At 48.9% G+C, this 19,688-nt stretch overlaps 2 protein-coding genes across 7 annotated transcripts in view; one reads left to right on the top strand and one right to left on the bottom strand.

Annotated features, from left to right (window-relative positions):
- The first annotated feature begins 3,214 nt into the window (after positions 1-3,214).
- On the top strand, positions 3,215-7,340 carry Msto1 (misato mitochondrial distribution and morphology regulator 1). Its single transcript, XM_021637734.2, has 14 exons — positions 3,215-3,412; positions 3,496-3,631; positions 4,088-4,157; positions 4,238-4,313; positions 4,709-4,763; positions 4,888-4,975; positions 5,112-5,229; positions 5,310-5,444; positions 5,544-5,696; positions 5,992-6,123; positions 6,194-6,378; positions 6,570-6,674; positions 6,754-6,857; positions 7,060-7,340. Exons 1-14 carry the CDS (start codon positions 3,329-3,331, stop codon positions 7,272-7,274), a joined length of 1,656 nt encoding a protein of 551 aa, XP_021493409.1. The 5' UTR covers positions 3,215-3,328; the 3' UTR covers positions 7,275-7,340.
- Positions 6,882-19,688, bottom strand: part of Gon4l (gon-4 like) — a 65,482-nt gene continuing 52,675 nt past the window's right edge. For all 6 annotated transcript variants that reach the window (XM_060377723.1, XM_060377722.1, XM_060377725.1 and 3 more), the window contains 11 exons: positions 18,261-18,516; positions 17,675-17,859; positions 16,580-16,777; positions 15,091-15,234; positions 13,929-14,072; positions 13,731-13,850; positions 11,277-11,387; positions 9,269-9,479; positions 8,196-8,811; positions 8,010-8,112; positions 6,882-7,733 (listed from right to left, as the gene is read on the bottom strand). In XM_060377723.1, coding sequence (XP_060233706.1) covers positions 7,584-7,733; positions 8,010-8,112; positions 8,196-8,811; positions 9,269-9,479; positions 11,277-11,387; positions 13,731-13,850; positions 13,929-14,072; positions 15,091-15,234; positions 16,580-16,777; positions 17,675-17,859; positions 18,261-18,516 — 2,238 coding nt within the window. In that variant the 3' untranslated portion in view covers positions 6,882-7,583. The remainder of the gene's footprint in view (positions 7,734-8,009; positions 8,113-8,195; positions 8,812-9,268; positions 9,480-11,276; positions 11,388-13,730; positions 13,851-13,928; positions 14,073-15,090; positions 15,235-16,579; positions 16,778-17,674; positions 17,860-18,260; positions 18,517-19,688) is intronic.

Here is a 19,688-nt window from a genome sequence, read left to right as displayed (position 1 = left end):
ACATTTTTGTTGTTTTGTTTGTTTGTTTGTTTGTTTGAGGCAGGGTTTCTCTGTATAGCCTTGGCTGTCCTGGAACTTGCTCTGTAGACCAGGCTAGCCTCAAATTCACAGATCCATCTGCCTCTGCCTCCCAAGCATTGGGATTAAAGGCATGTACCACCATGGGGCCCTGCTAATTAACATAATATTTTCATTTATTTCAAATATTTTTAAATTATTTGAAATTTTGCATCATGCACCCTAATTACTCCCCCCTCCTGGTCCTCCCATGTTTGCCCTCTACCCCACCCCACCCCAAACAGGAAAAGAAAAAAAGGCTATTTTGTGTTGTTCATATATATGCCCTGCTGCATGGTCAGATGTCTAGTGTCCACCCCCCAAGGGAAGCTGAGTCTCCTCCACCTGCACTGTCCAATGTGGAGACCTACACCTGTGTCCCCATTGAAAATTTTTTGGGTTTTGGGTTGTTGTTTCGTTCTAGTTTTTCAGTTCTCATTGATGGCTTCCTCTCAAGGATGTCTTTTTTTTTTTTTTCTTTTTTGATTGGTGTGGTTTGGTTGGAGGTAGGCCTTGTCACAGAAGCCCTTTAATTCCTTTCTTCACTGTGTGTCTGACGTCGTCAGTGGCCCTTCACAGTCAATGGGATCTTAGGCTTCCATGAGGTTTCAGACAATAGCACAGACCACAAACATCCATTTGTTCTCTGCCATCAGCATGCGCCAAGGACCTCCAACCTGGTCTCTAGTGGCAGCCCACAGTCATCAACATGGTCCTCTTCCGAAGCATGGGCCACTGAACAGCAAGACCTCTGGGAGAAGCACAGACCATGGAGCTCTTTCAAGGAAGTCCAGTCCAGTAAATGGACCATTCATCTTGAACGTGTCTGTTAGAGCAAGGGTGATCATTTGGTTGGGCAGCTTGGAGTCCATGGAAGCTTCCAGCTGCTGCACTCTGTCCCGCTGCCCTTACACTCGCTTCCCCTACCCATTGCTCGTTGGGAGGTGCTGTGAAGACCAGGATCTAGAACACATTTTCAAGGTTTATTTTTATTATTTTTATTTATGTGTGTGGGTGTGAGTACAGGTGCCTGTAATGGCCAGGGCCACTAGGTCTCCCGAAGCTGCAGCAGTACAGGCCATTGGGAGCTGCAGGCAGACGGGCTAAGAGCTGAAGAGCTGATCCACCACTAGAGCACATCATGGTCTTCATTGCTCAGCCGTCTGTTCATCCCAAGATACTTTTGAAAATATAACATTTCAAGACTGAATTGGGATCAGAAGTCCATGTAACAAATTAGTGCTGTATTGTAAGATCAGCTGTGGCTCAGCGATAGTGTTTCCCTAGTGTCAGAAACAAAGAATATCCTCAGTGTTGCCTAAAGGAGCACATAAGCAAAGCAAAACAGCAAAGTCATTCACTTTGCAAAAAGGGTGTGCCAATGCCCTAACCAGGCTAACAAGCAGGTGTCAAAATGGCTGTCAATTCGTGCGATGACTGGGTCTGAACACTGATCTGCACTACTTACAGATGGGTCTGACGGGGCACCAGGAGTAAGGAAGCTGAGATGTGTCAGGGAGCTCTGACAGCGCTGCGGGGCGGGGGAGGCCAGGGTCGAGCTGGGAGAGGAAGCTGCAGTCAGTCCTCTACACAGAGCCCACCTCCCCACCAGGAGAAGGCCTTGCAGTGGCTGTGCTCGCCTCACTAGTACATGTTCACACACACTTCATCTGCTCCCCACACTGATCTTGTTATTGAGAACTAGATTTAACAGTTGGAAGCATCTTGGCAAACTGGCATGAATGGGAAGAAGGTTCAAGAAGTATGAGTCCTTGACAAGTCTCAAACCAGCAAGTGGTTTTTGTTTTGTTCTGGTTTTGGGGGTTTTGTTGTTCTTGTTCTCTCATAAAATCCCCTGTGCCTGCTGGCAAGAGGTTCCTAGCTGGAGTATGGATATTCCTTTAATGGGTAGTGGCATCCTTGGAGCTCATCGAAGAGTAGCTCCTCCCTGCTGTTTGTACTCTGCCCCAATTGTATTTGGCCTCTGCGCCTAGGTGAGTATGTTAGTCTCCAGAGCCTTTGCTATGAGGTTTTGGGGTCATCCTTGCTCCATCCGTTAGTAAACAGTTCCTCAATAAGCTGGTTGGCTCCCCAGGTTGGACTTTGATAGAATAGTGGAATTCTAAGAAAAAAAAAATTTTTTTCAAGAGACTAGGGGGGAAAAAGTATTTTTAATACACAGTTCTACAGAAAGGGACACAGCACAGTGGAAAGGAAAAAAAAAAAAAAGACTGGCAAGGCTCTTCTTTTTTTTTTCATCTTAATTTTTTTAATTTTACTTTTTTAATACTGTGCAACAATGTTAGTGTTTGTTGTGTGTGTGTATGTAAAGTATGTGTTCTCAGAGACCTGTGCTGTCAGTTTCCCTGGGGCTAGAAAAGTTGCAAGAATTCTGAGCTGCCTGGCATAGGTGCAGTCCTCTGAAGAGTTAATATTTCCTTCCCTTAACTGACAGCACAGAGATCTGGTTCTGTACTTCCATGTTAGTCCTCAGGCTCAAACTCCGGTCTGCAGGCTGAGCAGCAAGCACCTTTCTTACCCAGCGAGCCCTCCAGCTGGGCCCATTTACTTTTATTCATAAATGAACACCAAACAGCACAAAAGAAACATGAGCAAGACATTTGGAATAGTGACTTGTTTGGTTTAGTTGGGTTTGTTTTGCACCTTAGACACCTTAGTCTCATGCAGCCCAAGTGGGCCCACAAGTCACTAACAGCGCCAAGGATGAGCTGGTCTCGCTCCACTCAGAGGACAAGGCGTCTCAAAAAACAAAAGCAAAACAGCACGGAAATGCAGATGAGCTACACACACGTGGAAGTAAGGGCCTGCAATCTTTTCCATAACGTAACGGATGCAGATACAGGCTCCACGGCCAGCCCACGGGTGAAAGCGGACTAGGACTTCAGGGATGGGAAGAGGAACCGAGGGGGAGAATCCGGGGGAACGTCGAGTTCCCCGTCAGGTCGGTTCTCGCGAGACTTAGTGGCTAGGGGAGAGAGGCTGTGCGTGGAGAGGGACGGAAGCAGGTGAGGGAACCTCCCTTGACCTTGGCCAGAGCAACCTCGGCGCAGGAGGAAAGGCGGTGTGACGCCACCGGGCTGGGGCAGCTTCCGGCAACTTAGGAGAGGAAGAGGCGGGGCGTGACCTCGTCGGAGACTAACGAATAGTGTAGCCAACGGGAAAGCACGTGCTCGCGAGCCAATAGGGCGCCGGAGCCGCCCTCCGGCCCAGCGGCCCGCTACGGCCGGGAGTGCCGAGCAGTGGCGGCGGCATGGCGGGCGGGGCCCGCGAGGTGCTCACGCTGCAGTTAGGACATTTCGCGGGCTTCGTGGGGGCGCACTGGTGGAACCAGCAGGTCAGGCCCCTGGTCGCGCCCCTTGCGGGAGGTACAGGCCCTTGCCTGTCTTTCCGTCTGCGCTCAGTCTTCTGCACCTGCAGGATGCTGCGCTGGGACACACGACCGAGGGCGAAGAGTCGCCTGGAGAGCTGTGCCCCGATGTCCTGTACCGAAGCGGCCGGACGCTGCATGGCCAGGAAACCTATACGCCACGACTCATCCTCATGGATCTAAAAGGTGAGGCGGTGGCGGGGCCCAGCCAAGTTTCCCCGTTTGGCTTGTGGGGTCCTAGCACTGCTTCACTTCAAACCCCACACTGGACGCAAGTCCCCGGGGGCACTGGAAGGCTGGGCTGTTCACTTCAAGACTGGCTCTGGGATGGGCGGTGTGCTGTTGGGGTGCTGCAGTCACACCGGACCACAGCTACCCTGACAGAGATGGAGTCCAGATTCTCCATCCCTTCTAAGTGTGTAAGCGCAAGGCGTGGTTGGGCACGCCTTTTATCAGTCCCAGCACAGGCAGGTGGGATCTGAGTTCAAGACCTACCTGTTGGGCACAGTTGTACACTGTTCAGGGCTCCCAGACCTCACCTTGGTCCGGAGTAACTACCACAACACATCGCCTGACAGGTGATGAGGTTAGTGTTGATCAGATGTCACCCTAGGTTTTAAGGTGCCTTTCATTTCTGTGCAGGCAGTCTGAATTCCCTGCGGGAAGAAGGTGGCCTCTACAAGGACCGACAGCTCGAGGCTGCGGTAGCGTGGTGTGTATCTGTCCATGAGCGTCCCGTGTATGTGCATAGAGACCTGGACTCTCTTTTCTTAATAGCCACTCTCTTTTCAGGCAGGGGAAGCTTACCACACACAGGGAAGAAGCCTACCCAAAGAACCCTATCCTCCAGGACCTTCTGAGTGCAGAGGTGACCGGGCTCTGCCCCCAACCTTTAAACCAGCACCAAGCGTAGTTCTGTGAAGCCAAGAAGAGGGAGTCTAGCCACTGTGAACGCGTTAGAGGAATCTTTTTGAAAAAGCACCTTTCTGAACTGGGGGAACCTGGACTCTTATCTCGGGGGCTGAGAGTCCTGACTGTTCTTCCAGAATGCTAAGTTGAGTTCCCAGTGCCTACATCAGGCAACTCATGGCACCTGTAACTCCAGTTCCCGGGGACCTAACACCTTCTTCTGGCTCTGGCCACCTCATTCATGTGGTGCTGCACATAAACTCATGCAGGCATGCATATACGTACACAGGTGTAGATAAACCATGGCGGAGGAGACCCGCCTGAAACTAAAGCAGGTTTTCTGACCCCTCCCAGGGAGCGCTGAGTAGCGATGGTGTCTGGAGGGCCAAACCTGTCCAGAATGGCAAAGGTGAGCTAACCCTTGACTCTGGAGACTGAACACAGAAAACAGGAACTCGGGGAATGAGCCAATCCACCTGTTCTTTCTGCCGTCCTCCACCCTGCTACAAATCCAAAACCATTTATCCCCACAGAGAACAGCATCAGAGTCTGGTCAGACTTCCTCAGAGTCCATCTCCATCCTCGAAGCATCTGTGTGATTCAGAAGTACAACCATGATGGGTATGAGGACTCTAAATGCTGAGACGAAGCTTAGGCCCCACGGACACAGTGGATAAGGCTGGGGCCCATCTCCCCAGAGCAGCAGACTGAGGGGTGAGCACAGGGCTGGGTCTTTTACCATGGTCATTTCTGGCAGTGAAACAGGGCGTCTGGAGGCTTTTGGCCAAGGGGAGAGTGTCCTGAAGGAGCCCCGGTACCTGGAAGAGCTGGAAGACAGGCTGCATTTCTATGTGGAAGAATGTGACTACTTGCAGGTAGCTATGTGACAGTGGATGCTGGGGTAGGAAGGTCCTCATCCCACAGTCTACTTCCTGTAGCCTTCATGTCTCCGCAGGGCTTCCAGATCCTGTGCGATCTACACGATGGTTTTTCTGGAGTGGGTGCTAAAGCTGCAGAGTTACTGCAGGACGAGTATTCGGGGCGGGGAGTACTAACTTGGGGCCTGCTCCCGGGCCCCTACAGTCTTGGGGTGAGTGGTGGCTGGAGGAGAAAAAGCAGAGTTGGTGGGAAAGAGGACCCCACTGAAAGCTGGTCGCCTAAAGCAAGCCACTCTCACTTCTATTACCAGGAGCCCCAGAAAAATATCTATCGTCTCCTAAACACAGCATTTGGTCTGGTGCACCTGACTGGGTACAGCTCTTTCGTCTGTCCCTTGTCCCTGGGAGGGAGCCTGGGCCTGCGGCCTAAGCCACCTGTCAACTTCCCTTACCTACATTATGATGTAAGGCTCAAAGCTCAGTTTGTCAACCTCTCTTGCCTGTAGCTCTACTCCTTCTCTTTCTTACCTAACCCCACAGCAAATGTGTGTTGCTAGGGTTGAACCTAGGACCTAATACATGCTTGGGAAGCATTTATAACACCAAGGTGGGTTCCCAGCTTGACCTTGCCTCCCACTGCCTCGTGTTTGTCCAGCCTCAAAACAAACAGCCTCGTTTCATCCCTTGGATGTCTGTTCTACCTCTACATGGTGTTCCACACCCAAAAGACCCATTGTTCCCCTCCTGTCCCACTTACAGGCCACTCTGCCCTTTCACTGTAGCGCCATCCTGGCTACAGTCCTGGATACAGTCAGTGCTCCCTACCGCCTGCGGTCCTCCACAGTTACTATGGCTCATTTGGCCGATGTGCTAAGTTTTTCTGGGAAAAAGGTATGAAGCTTGGAGGGGCTGGGCCAGACCTGAGAATAGGCTCTATAACCTGCTCCCTCCTGGTCTTTAGGTGGTGACAGCAGAAGCAATCATCCCCTTCCCACTGGTTCCAGGCCAGTCCCTTCCAGACATCCTGATGCAGCTCAGAGGAGCCACCCCATGGACTCCACTGTCTGCATGTGGGGATTCTGCTGGACGTCGGTGCTTCGCCCAGTCAGTGGTGCTCAGGGGTATAGACAAAGCCAGCCACACCAGGTAAAGACTACTGGTTCTAAGGGGCCTTGGGAGACTTGCCTTGTCTTTGTCTCCCTAATGTCTAGGCTTTTTGATGGCACACCTTCTTCCTACCACCATCAGTGCCTCAGTTGATGGTCCAAGAATGTAAGAATCTTCGCTTACATTCACATGGCCAAAGAGTAAATGTGGGTTTGGCTTTGTTCGGGCAGTAAACTCAACCCAGGAACAGCTCTGCCCTCCACTCTCCACGCATGTGCCTCTGGAGAAGAAGTCTTGGCCGAGTATCTACAGCAGCAGCATCCTAGAGTCTTGAGGTCAGTACAGTATGGCTCTTCCCCCAGGCCTTCAGCAGCCTTTGCCTCCCAGCTTTCTGAATCGCCTCTCTGCCTGCAGCTCATCACATCTGCTGCTGACTCCCTGCAGAGTGGCTCCTCCTTACCCACAGCTTTTCCCGAGCTTCAGTCACAAGGGACTGGCCATGGACAGTCCCCCCAAAGGTAGGACATGAAGGAAACTAGCACTTTGGCTACACGAGAGCATTTTACTCTTTCTCTTCCTGGATTCCAAGTGCTAAAGAAAAGAAAGTTCCCCTACTCAACTGCAAGCGCCCTGGGGCGCTGGCACACGGGGACAGTACACACATGAGTCAGGTCTACCGGGCCCCAGTCCACGCAGCATCCCTTTTCTCTCCCTCTGCAGCAGTGCAGAGCATCCCTGTGTTTGGGGCCTTGCGCTCATCTTCATCCTTGCACCGGACCCTGGGAGACTTGGCTGAAGAGCTTGCCAGACTTGACCTACGGCGCTGGGCTAGCTTCATGGATGCTGGGGTGGAGCAGGATGACATGGAGGAGCTGCTGCAGGAGTTGTACAGCCTGGCCCAGTGTTACCAGGAGGGTGACAGTCTTTCAAACTGACGTTCCAGGGGAGGGTAATGGGGAGATACTTTATAATAAAAGCTGCCGGGTGCAGGACCCACTGTATAGGGACCTGTTACATGACATAGGCATTTGTACACATAAAAACACAGATCACCATTCTCCCTCAACACTATGCACAGGTTGGATTGTAGGGTCTTCCCCAATGACCACGAGGGACACACAGGCTGCAGAGCCACCTCCAGACCCCCTCTGTCCTCAGAGTCTCCACAAATGAAGTGCCACCTTCTGTCCAGTACAGATGACGATTGAATTGATCCTGGAAGATGACAGCTATACCTCTCCAGGTCACTCATCCAGCTCCTCTTCAGACAGCAGGTCCCCGTGGTCAGAGAGCTGGTCTGCATTGCTGGTGCTGGTGGCATCATCCTCATCGTCAGAGCTGGCCTCACAGGCTGTATGGAAGAGCTGCATGAGTTCTCTGAAGCGATGGGAAACCTAGCAAAGGAAAAGGTTGTGCTCACTGCTCCATTCTTCCTATGATGACCAAACTCTGCACCCACTCGCCACTAAGACCAAGAACTGTGTCTTCCGTATAGAAAAAAATAGAGTGGGTTTCCTCTAAAGACACGGTACCTCTAATTCCAGCCATCAGAAGGTGGCCACAGATGGATCTTACGTTCAAGGCCTGATCTAGGACATCCAGAGACAGGGAAAATCCACCTGCCAGGTCAAGCCACCCTTATGATAACCAGCTGCCCCTTCCCACCTCACCTCACCAGGGGTCTTATTTCCCAGTTGCTGAGAGATGATGCTGAAGGTGTGAGGTTGTGCTCCCTGCTCCTGGCACATGGTGAGAATCACTCGGTCGGCTTCCCTGTGATCAGGCAGCATGATTAGCCCAAGAAGCCGTTTGGATCTGTGTTCCCCTCTCTGCAAACACCGCCCACCTTTACCTACCTTGTCCACAGCACCACCTTCTCCCCAGTGGAGCTGACCTTGCTGTTGTTAGCACAGACAGTGGCTTCTGAGGCTTTTAGACCCCCCTCTGGGCCCTTGCCTTGTGTCCCACTGTCTTCAGCCATGACCCCGCTGGCAGCTTTGGGGGCAATCTCCGAGGCAGTAATTCCCGATGAAGTTCCACGGATAGGTACCACCATATGGGCTGTCTTTGCCTCAGCCCCACTTTCAAGTAGCCAGCTCTGAGTGCCTGCTTTCCCATATATGTGTCTTCTCCCTGTGTCTCTGGTCCTTGAGGAAACAGGACTCGGGAGGGAAGCGGGGAGCTCAGCAGTGCCTGGCAGTTTCTCAGTTTCTGATGCACTTGGGAGTGGTGCAATACTCTCTGAGGTAGCAGCAGTCTTTTGGTCCTGACCATCTTCAGGAGGTTCGGAGGATGTACCAATACAGGAGACACCTTCAGGCCCAGCCTGGTTTCTTCTGACAGAGGAGACTACAGCTTCAGTCTGAGCAGGAAGCTGAGGAGTGTCTGGTGAGCAGAGTGTTGAGCCCTGCAAGGGCTGCTCCAGGACAGTCATTTTTGCAGAGCACAGCAAAGTCCTCCCTACTGTCGGCCCTGCTTGGGAGGAATTCGGGGATCAGGGTACAACTGAAAAGCACAAGCCACTGGGAAGTTATGGGAACATGCTCCGCTGGGAAAGCTAGCGGAGGAAACGGAGCCACTCAGCAAAGGAAGGCAGAAGAGAGAACACAAGGCTGGGAAAAGACTCTGTTTTGTTATTTTGAGACAGGGTCTCACTATACAGCCCTGACTGTTCAGGAACTCAGAGAATACCTGGCCCTGCTTCCTATGTGCTGGGATTGAAGCCAGGTGTCACCACTGCCTGGCTTCATAGCAGTCCCAACTGTGACAAAGGTGAATGGGAAAGGGGGTTGCCATGGTCTATGAAAGATGTATCATGCCCATCCCTTCCTTGGAAAGGTGTTTTAGCCTCATCAAGCTTCCTACAGTGTGGGAGAGTGGGCTGAGGAGGAAGGAGGGAAAGTCACAGCTTGCCAGTCAGGTCACTCACCTGGAATAGGTGTCTCTCCCTTTCTGGTGGTCCTGCCAGTCTTACTCTGGACTGCCTCAATGTTCTCCTGCTCCTCCGGGGCTTCCTCTTCCAACATTTCCTTGCCTTGTCCTGCTTCCTTAGTGCTGGGCATAGGACTCACCTCTTGGTGGGGGCTAGTGCCCACCAACTCCAGGGGCTCCTTGCTCTTGTAGGATTTGCTATCACAGACCTGCAAGGGTGACTCTCTAGGTTAAAAGTGTCCTGACCTTCCTACATCTCAGGCCCCTCCAAGGTCAGGCCTGTGTTGCTATTCAGCAAATCGGCCAACATGCTTTCAAATAGCTAGGACCCCTCTGTTTTTAAAGAGGACTGCATCTGTGATGCAACCAACTTACTCTGGAGAACCAAAGTTATCTCTAGTCTGTTTTGCTCGCAGGTTTATGTGATATAAAGAAAGGGAAACCTTAAGGAGCTAATTGTAGGGCATACCTATAATGACATCACTTGGACCCTGAAGGAAGAACACGAGAGCACAGACTCCATACAGGTCCCCAGGCAATAGCAAGAGGCTGTGAGGAAACCCTTCAGCATGTAGTTTTACTTCCACTGTCTGAGATTCGAGTGTGTTTATCTAAGGCTTTTTATTTCTGCATATTGTCTGACTATCTGCCTGCCTGGATGTCTGTGCACCATGTGCTCACAGTGCTGGTAGAGGCCAGAAGGCAGTGGCTCCCCTGGAATTGGAATTACAGACAGCTGTGAGCTGTCATGTGGGTGGAGGGAATAGACACCCAGGTCCCCTGGAAGACCAGCGAGTACTCTTAACTGCTGAGCCAGCTCTCCAGCCACTAGTTTTTTTTTGTTTTTTGAGACAGGGTCTTTCTGTTCCTGGCTGCCCAGAATGTGCTATATAGAGTCTTATTTCCTAGATTCCTGTCTCTGCCTGCTAAGTGCTATGACGACAGCTATGAAGCACCATGTTCAAATCAAAAACTCTCTTTAAAAAGCAAAATCCAGCTGGGAGGTGGTGGCTGTTGCCTTTAAGCCCAGCACTCCAGAGACAGAGGCAGGCAGGTGGATCTCTGAGTTTGACACCAGCCTAGTCTACAGAGCAAGTTCCAGGACAGCCAGGGCTATGCAGAGAAATCCTGTCTTAGAGAAAAACAAACAACTAAACAAAAAGCAAAATCCAACTTAAGCAGTGGAGGCAGGACTTCAAGGTAATCCTTCACTACATGGTGCATTTGAGGCTAGCAAGGGCTACATGAGACCTTATCTCAAAAATCCAAAACCAAAACCACCACCTGAGAAAAAAAGACAGAGCTAAAACTGCAGATATAGCTCAATTGTTAGAGTGCATGCCTACCATACGAGGAGCCCTGGATTTGACCATAGCACCACATAAAACTGTGCTGATAGTCCCAATTTTCAGAACACACAGGCAGGAAGATGGTAAACTTGAGGGCAACATGGGCTATGTAACAAACCACTGTCTCAAGACAGAAAAAAGACAAAAGCCAACAACAAAAGGAAAATTCATCATTTCCTTTTAGTTTCGTTTTGAGAAATGGTGTTAGACATCCCTTGCTCATACTTGCTATGTAGTTGAGGATAACCTTGAACTGCTGGTCTTCCTGCTTCCACCTCCTCACTGCTAGGCTTACAAGCCAAACACCTGGTTCCATTCTGGATGTTGCACAGGGGTCCATTTGCTTTACATATGTGCATAAGTGTGTACTGTGTATAATCTGATTCGTGTGATCACTTTATAAATTCAAGAAGACACAAATCTGCAGTGGCAAAACAGCATAACCAGGTGTGGTGGCACACAGCTTTGATCCCAGCACTCAGAGGCAGAGGAAGGAGTATTTCTTTGAGCTTGAGGCCAGCCTCATCTACACAGCAACATCCAAGACAGCCTAAACTGTATCAAACAAACGAACAAACACCCCACAAACCACAACAAGGCCCGCCAGCGTTTACAGTGTGGCCTGGGCAGTCCCAGGATACCAAGCGCCCTCCTAACCTTGCTGCTGCAGTGACAATTCCTTCTCTTGCTCTTCTTCAGCTTAGAATCAGGACCTCCCTCGTGACAGGAACAGGAACAGTCCTTGGCTGCATCAGGCCATTCAGTCTCCTACAACATAACCCAGCTAGATTAGCTGCCAAGTATTTCTTGAACAAAGAAACAGAGCTGAGTCGAGAGGCCTGAGTTATGAAGATGCCCCTCCCGCTCCTTTTATAATGTACCATACCATCACACAGGCCAGTGACCCAATCTTGACTACAGCTGTTACAAATCCCTAGTGATTTGTAGAATCCCTAGAATCCACAGTGATCCAAATAAAGAAGCCATGCACAAGACCAGGACAGACTTAAGTCAAACAGGTTCTAAAGAGATGCACTGCAGAGTGTACAGACTCTGTCTCCCTGTGCACTCTCTAAACCCTTGAAAAATGGCTTTGAAATGATTCTGCTTGATACAGCCAAGACATAAGAACCATTACATCCTAATGGACAAGAAACCCCAAAGAGTTTAAAAAGTTCTCGAGGTCATTCATTTTCTAAGAAGTTTGCCAGGGAAGTAGTAAAGAAGCATAGATTTAAGAGGCTGGCTAGAGAGATAGTTTGGCAGTTAAGAGCACTGGCTGCTCTTCCAGAGGAGCCAGTTTTGATTCTCAGTACCCATGTGGTTGCTAACACACAACAGAAGGTCTGATATCCTCTTCTAGCCTCTGTGGGTACCAGGCACACTTGTGATACACAGACATACATGCAGACAAAACACCCATGCCTATAAAATTAAATTTTAAAACAAAAGGAAAACCCATAGACTTAAAGACTACCTATTGGTCAGGCATGCTGGTGCACACCTTTAATCTCAACACTCAGGAGGCAAAGGCAAGCAGATCTCAGGGCTATATAGAGAAACCTTATCTCAAAAGAAAAAAAAATCAAACAAAAAAGAAAATCCACGTCAGGGCCAGCCACAAGTTGTCCGCTGCTACACAAATGTTCCATAACACATGTGCCCTACCACCACAAAATACATAAATATAAATTTTTAAAAAAAATCTGTGTAAGTAGCCCAGTACTTTAATCCCAGCACTAGGAAGATTTTCAGTGAGTTTGAGGCCAACCTGGTCTATATAGTAAGTTCCAGGGCATGACTACATAGAGAGGCTCTACTTCATTAATAATAATATCTTAGAGAGATGAGATGATTCAGAGGTTAAGAGCACTGGCTGTTCTTCCAAAGGTCCTGAGTTCAATTCCCAGCAACCACATGGTGGCTCATGACCATCTACAGTGACATCTGGTGCCCCCTTCTGTAGGCAGAATGCTGAATAAATAATAAATAGATAAATCTTTAAAACTAATAATAATAATACTAATATCTTTAAAAATAGACTAATTTGGGGGCAGAGGTCTCCAAAGCAGAGGTGCATAAGCTACCATGACGCTGCTCGAGGAGATCCCGCCCATCTTCCAGTCTCTGAGTGTACCTGTTCTCACCCAGACCTACTCCCACACCGACACACATTGTTCTCTAAGATTAATACATCTACTTATTTACGATGTACATGTATGTGCACACATGCATGTTGAGCCACATGTATGGAGTCAGAATAGCCTGACATATGGGTCCAGGTGAGGAATCTCTAGACATGCGGCTTGGGGTCAAGTCCCAAACCCACTGATCCATCTTAGCGCAAGACGATTTCTAAGTATGAAAGACTCTAGAGCTAGAAAGAAGTCGCCTACATCAATGTCCAGCACTGGCACCTGAAGAGGTCATTTGGCATTAGCTACTGCACTTCACAGTCACATAAATAAAACTCTCCTCAGCGCCACTATAAAAACGACATGCAATAGTTAATGACCTACATGAACTACTACATTTATCATTAGTAAATTATTATTTCCTTCTACGTGAAAAAGTTGAAAAAAACCCAAATAAAAGAAAAATGGCAGCTCTGAGCCAGGGAAAAAAACATGAAATACCTTGGGCTTTTTGCTTGTTTGTTTTGTGTGTGTTCCCTTTCTTTCTTGATTTCATTATGTATTGGGTTTCATTATATAGCCTAAGCTACCACTGAAGTTGCCTCAGCCTCTCAGTGCTGGAATTACAGGCATGTGGTATCATGTGATTCCTTCTCCTGAGGCCTCGTGGGTCCTTCTCACAACTGCTCGTGGGTCTCCACAGCCTGAGGTTCGTGCCCATTACCATCTCAAATATTTTTTTTTTCCCCCAAGTCAGGGTTTTCTCCATGTGGCCCTGGCTGTCCAGTACTTGCTTTGTAGTCCAGGCAGGCCTTGAACTCAGTGTCTGCCTGCCTCTAGCTCATGAGTGCTGGCATCACAGGCATGCGCCCCCAGGCCCGGCTAAGCATCTTCAATCTCTAGACTAGGGATATGTGCAGAGTGTAATTCAAGGCATGATTCATGAAAATCAGCTATTTTCCAAAAGCATGCATACCTTCTCATGATGCTGGACTCCAATCTCTTTTCTCCTCTTGCTCTTTGAGGCTGTGGGCACCTTGGAAGGCTCGTCTTCCTCTTCTACATCAGGGAGTGTCACTTCTTCAAAGCCATCAAACTAAACAAGAGTTGGCACTGAGCAGACGCTGGGGCCCAACGCTTCCCCTGAAGGCAGCCTTCCCCTTGACACCTGTACCTCATACTCTTTCTCTTCAGTCCAATTAATCTCTTCAAAGTCACCCATCCTGCTAGCTGCTGGGCGCAGATGATCAAAAAAGATGGAGAACTCATCCTGTAGGTGGCCATGGCCTCTGAGGAGCTGCCACACCTGGGTCTTGAGCTGAGGAGAGTTGTGAAGGCTAAGAAGACACCCGCAGAGCCTTCCCAGTCACAATGGACGCATATTCTGCCTTCTACATGGAGCCTAGCTTCTGTTTTTAAGTATTTGATTTTTAAATTAATTAATTGATTTGTTTGTGGTGCGTGTGTACTCGTGAAGGCCACAGAACACCTGTGGGAATCACAGGACAACGTCCAGGGGTCAGTTCTCTCCTCCACGGGGGTCCTGGGAAGCAAACTCAGGTCTTCTGTCAGCAAGCGCACAGGCCAGTGCATGCCGGTGGAAGTCACTAACTAACAGACTTACATGGGTCAGGAATGGAATGCAGGTAGTCAGGCCTGGCAGCAAACAACTTCACCAGCTAAGCCACCTCACTGGCGTATGGATTCTATCTTTGATAGCTAAGATTTTACAGCTTTCCCCTGCTTGCCTGCCAACATGGGTGGGAATGGGGTGGGAATGGGGTGGGGAGGGAGCATATTAGTCATAAATGCAATTCCCCAGGATAGTACTTTCCATTCCTGCCTGCCTGGTCCCCTGAAGAATCAAAATGAAGAGTCCAGACCCTCCATCACCCACTTTCCTCAACATCCCTTCCACAGCACTGATGGCCCCAGAGAGCTCCTGAGGGTCAGACAGGCTCTGGATTCTGGCAGCCATCCCTCCTTACCCCCGTGCTTCATTCACACTGGAGCTAAGCTGGAAACACTCTTGCTTTTTGAATCTCTTTAGTTTATGGTACTCCAGAGTGAAAAGATATTGAACACATCAGGCAGAGAGAAAAGTGACAGTAAAAGGGACAAAGGGCAAGGGTGCTGGAGACGGCTCAGCAGTTGAGAGCGCCTGAGGACCTGAGTTAGGTTCCCAGCACAACATGGGAGTCAACACCTGCCACTCCAGCACCAGGAAATCCAATGTCCTCTGCTGACTTCTGCTGCCCCCTCAATGAATGCCCCCACATGCACATAAAACATTCCTACACAGAAAATAAATAAATCTAGACAGGGCAAGACAGTACCTCAGTGATGTCCTGAGGAAGGCAATCTGCACAGCCTTGAAGAACCTTGATAATCTTCTGGTGGTGTGAGGGGTTCTCCGCAAAGCATATCTCCAGCTGCCGAAGGAACTTACGACTCTTCTCAAACGCCTGTTGCTCCTCAAACTTTCAAAATGAAAGGAAGACAAGAAAGGAGTCAACTACTAAGCTACAGCAGGACATGAAGGCTCTGAAAAGACCAGTGGGCCAGAGGCATTGGTTATGACAGGGTTCTATTTAAAACCCTAGCACAAACCCAAGAAATTAAGATGTAAATTAAGATTAAGATGTGAATTAAGATTCAACAGATGTTTATCTCTCTCACACTAGTAGGGGGCTGAGACAGGAGAATTCCAAGTTCCAGGTCAGCATGGGGTCAAAATAAGAACTGTTTCAAAAATAAAACAAAAGAGATATAGACATCTCAAGTTCGTTATTTTATTTTATGGATTATAAAATCAAATACTCAAGCTCAAGTGGAACATCAGAGTGTGTAAGTTGTTTTTGCATATATGCTCATCTAATCTTCATAATAATGCCAGAAGGAAGATGGACATGACATTTAAAATCAACCCACCATCAAATGAGCACCAGTCTATTAAGATGAGGTAGCTATTCCCTTTACTCCTCTTTCTACCTACCAGTCACAAGTCAGGACTACTGCTGTCTTCTCTCCCTCCCTCCATCTCCTTCTTCTGCTCCCAAGTACAGGGACAGTACATAAGAGCCACCATGTCATTCCTCCCATTTCAACTCTTAGCGTTCAACATTTTTTTTTTTTTTTTTTAAAGACAGGGATTCACTATGTACCACAGAATCCAGAATCCTGAACAAGCAGAATCCTGAATCCTGGGCTGGCTATGTACCAGCAGCAATCTTTCTGCCTCAGCTTCCTGAGTGCTGGGTAAAACACACATACACCCACCCCCCCCACACACACACACTAGTTTTCTGTGAGGTATTATCACCATAAAAGATCGTGTGCTACATACTTGACTATTTTTATAATCTATGTTTTACAGATTTTATCCTGAGAATGAAAGCTTTTTGAGATTAGAGATCTTACTATTTTTTAACTGCTGCAGTCATGGTCTCTAGACCTTTGCCTGCCACACAGCAAACACTCTGTGGTGGCGCACACCTTTAACCCAGCGCTAGAGGCGGAGACAGGAGCATCTCTGCTCTACAGAATGAGTTACAAGGTAGCCAAGGTTATACAGAGAGTGTCCAAAAGAAGTTAAAAGTGAACTTTTCACCAGTGAGGAGGGAGGCAAGAATTTGACTTATCATGGTCTCCACTGGCACCACAGATAGAACCCTGTGAACAATGGGAGGGAGCTGGGTGAAGAAAGGCCTGAGAAGCTTGTGCAGCGGGATGGGGTGGCCCCGAACAGTCGGAAGACTGGAGCTGTCTTGACTGACTGCATTCAAGCCCCATCGGCCTGTGCTCGGACGCCTGCTGCATACTTACTAGTCCACAGGACAGGGCTTGCTCGGGTAGCAGGAAAGCAGCAAAGTCCTTCAAGAGCTGAGGCCAGTCTTGGAGCAGGTTCTGCAAGCTTTTGTAGAGATCCACAGCGGTCTGCCTCTGAGTACTTGACTCGAACTCATAGATGACCTGAAGGAAGTCTTCGTACTTGCCTGGGATATGCTGCAGAGCTTCTCGCACCTACACAGGAAGACTTCCAATAGTGAACGTCCTCTCTTTGTGCCTCAGAAACAAGCAAGGGCACAGGAGAAGGCAATCATGCTCATGCCCCTGACCTGAGGGTTAACAAAACACACAGAAAAGTAGCAAGGAAGACCTCCTTTTCTCTGAGGGATGACTGGACAGCTTTTAACCCTTTAAAAACTAGGGACTGCTTCGACAGCCCTATGCTCTCCTTCCTGGCTGCAGCACTACACTCAAGCAAGTAAGAGGCACTGTATATATAGACTCTACCACATGTCATGCCAAGGTACACAATGGACAAACTTAGAATGTTAACAGTGTAACAAAAGACAAGAAAAAGCCTTGCTTATCCCTCCAAGTACCTCACTTTGCTGAGTTATTAATTGAGGAGAAAGCTACACAGTATACCTAAAAACACCAAAGACCAAGGTACATGCCTCTGAGATGAGTTCGCCAGTCTACATACCAACTGCCATTCTTTTCACTGAGTGCTCATTAAAGGTCGGTATTGGCCCAATCTGTGAAGTCACAATTTGCCACTAAGGGCAGCAGTATCATCTTTCTCCTAATCTGACAGAAGGTGAGATAGGATGAGGATGGGGGCGCTGATAACCACCCCACATATGGCTGACCTCTGGGGCTCCTGCCCATCTCTAGAAAACTCTGTGGCAGTTGCCAACAAGCTAAGGCAGAGACAAACAAAGTCTATAATGCATCTAGAGAAAAGACTTGGTTTTGGTTGTGCTGGGGGCTGACCCAGCTGTGTCCATGCTAGACACACGGTACTGCTAAGCTACCTCCTTAGGCATACATTTCATGTTTAAAGCATCTTCCGCCAAAACAGCAGCCACCACATACACACAGACTGGCAGTAATAGCAGCAGTCTTGCCTACCCTGGTTAGATAAGCCTGTGCGAAGGCCAGGTCCTTCTGTTCCCTGAGTGGGTCCCGATCGAGAATGTCCTCATCATATAGCAACAGCAGCTTGGAGGTGTCCTTGCTGGCCCGAGCCCGACTGCCCCGCTTGTTTCGAGCTCGATGATTGCTCCGGCCCTTTCCAGCAGCTTTGATGCTCTCTCCTTGGAGTACATGAGAAAAGGATTCTTTCTCAGTCTTTGTAGCCATGCTATCCACATGCGCCACCCGATGGAAGCCAGCTAATATCACAGCACAACTAGGAAGGAGAAGCTAGGAAAGCAGCAGCCAGCCTGCCTGCCCTGCGCTAGTGTCGCATGATGTGCAGCACGCGCCTCTGAAATCATGGGGAGGCCACAAGACAGTGAGTGCTACAGCCCTTAGCGCCAGGCACACAAGAGGCGAGAAGCACAAATAAAACACAGGGCAACTTTAGTAAGTCAACTTTACCACCCTAGTCTGTTTGGGAGCAGACAGCTCCAGGAGACAGAGTCTGCTCTGCACACTGTCCTCTAGGCAAGGCACCCCAGGGAAACTTACCCTCCTCAGTGTGTGCTGCACTCACCTGGTGGGGTTATGCTGGTCTCTATTTCCGGAGCAGTCTTGGGTGAGGCCAAGGTAGAAGGAGGTTTCTCAGCAGCATCTCCAACCGCTTCATCCTTCACTTCATCCTCTTTCTGCAAGACTTCCATTCCTTCTGCCTCCTCTTCCTCCTCTTCTTCTGGCTCAGAGTTCTCTTCCTGGGAGTTCTCTTCCTCAGACTCACCCTCCTGACTCATACGCCTTTCAGATGCCAGCCAAGTCAGTTTCTCCATTGTTTCCTAAAAGTACCCCATAGAAACTTTGTAAGGGCTCCTGGCGGCTCCCAGAATGCTGAAGTACAGGACCAGAGTCATGAAGATCTAAGGCAGCGCAGGGCCACCACTCAGAATACAAGGAGCCTGGACAGGGCCTGACAACAAAACGTCCTTTCAAAAGGCCACTCTACATCCTGGAATCAGCTTTGCTTTTGCTATGACCCATACTTAGGAACCTTCTAAACCTTTTCTCTTTCTTCTTTTGTTTTTTTTGTTTGTTTTTTTGTTTTGTTTGGTTTGGTTTGGTTTGCTACTTTGCTTCTTCTCTACAGGGTTGGAGGGTGAATCAGAGCCTTTATGTGTTAAGTACATGTTCTATTTTTGTTTATTTCTTTTGTTTTGCTTCTACAAGACAAGTTTTCACTGTGTACTTCTTAGTGTTCGGTAACTTGCTCTGAAGACCATGCTGACCTTGAATTCACAAAGGTCTACCTGCATCTGCCTCTTGAGTGCTGGAATTAAAAGCACGCACCGCCATTGCCCATCTTTACAATTATTTTTAAATATTACTTTATTTTGTGGGTATAAGAATTCTGCCTGTACGTAGATCTGTATACCATATGCCTGCAAAAGCCTGAAGCGGGCATCAAATCACCTGGAACCAGAGTTACTGTGCATTGGGTGCTTGGATTCAAACCAGTTCCTCTGGAAGAGCAACAAGGAGGAGGCAGGAGGAAGGAGGATTTCAAGACAGGGTTTCTCTGTGTAACAAACAGTCCTGGCTGTCCTGGAACTCACTCTATAGACCAGGCTGACCTCAAACCCACAGAGATCTGCCTGCCTCTGCCTCCCAAATGCTGGGATTATAGGTGTGCATCACCACCATCTGGTACAGGCTTTTTTAAAAACAAAACAAAAACAAAACACATTTACTTCTGTCTGTGTGCATGCACTGGGGTTACATGTATGCCACGGCACCCAAGGGAGAAAGTCAGAGGATAACTTGTGGAAATCAGTTCTCTCCTCATACGATGTAGTCCCAGGGATGGCAAATGAGACATTAGTGTTGGCAACAGGTAGCTTTACCTATGGCCTCCACGCCATGAGGGGTTTTGTTTTTGTTTTTTGGGAGGGTGGACTTAAAGTGTGCTAAAGAGGGTCAGTGAGATTGCTCAACAGATATATAGGCCCCTGCT

Source organism: Meriones unguiculatus, chromosome 2 (assembly GCF_030254825.1).
Source record: "Meriones unguiculatus strain TT.TT164.6M chromosome 2, Bangor_MerUng_6.1, whole genome shotgun sequence".
Lineage (NCBI taxonomy): Eukaryota > Metazoa > Chordata > Mammalia > Rodentia > Muridae > Meriones > Meriones unguiculatus.
The sequence above is the reverse complement of the archived record's forward strand: the minus strand, read 5'-3'. Positions and strand labels throughout refer to the sequence as shown.

Bases quoted from the DNA above. Each gene is read 5' to 3' on its own strand.
- Msto1 (XM_021637734.2), top strand. From the start codon at position 3,329: ATGGCGGGCGGGGCCCGCGAGGTGCTCACGCTGCAGTTAGGACATTTC. The intron at 4,314-4,708 runs GTGACCGGGCTC...GACCCCTCCCAG, and splicing joins AGGACCTTCTGAGTGCAGAG to GGAGCGCTGAGTAGCGATGG. The intron at 4,764-4,887 runs GTGAGCTAACCC...TTATCCCCACAG, and splicing joins ACCTGTCCAGAATGGCAAAG to AGAACAGCATCAGAGTCTGG.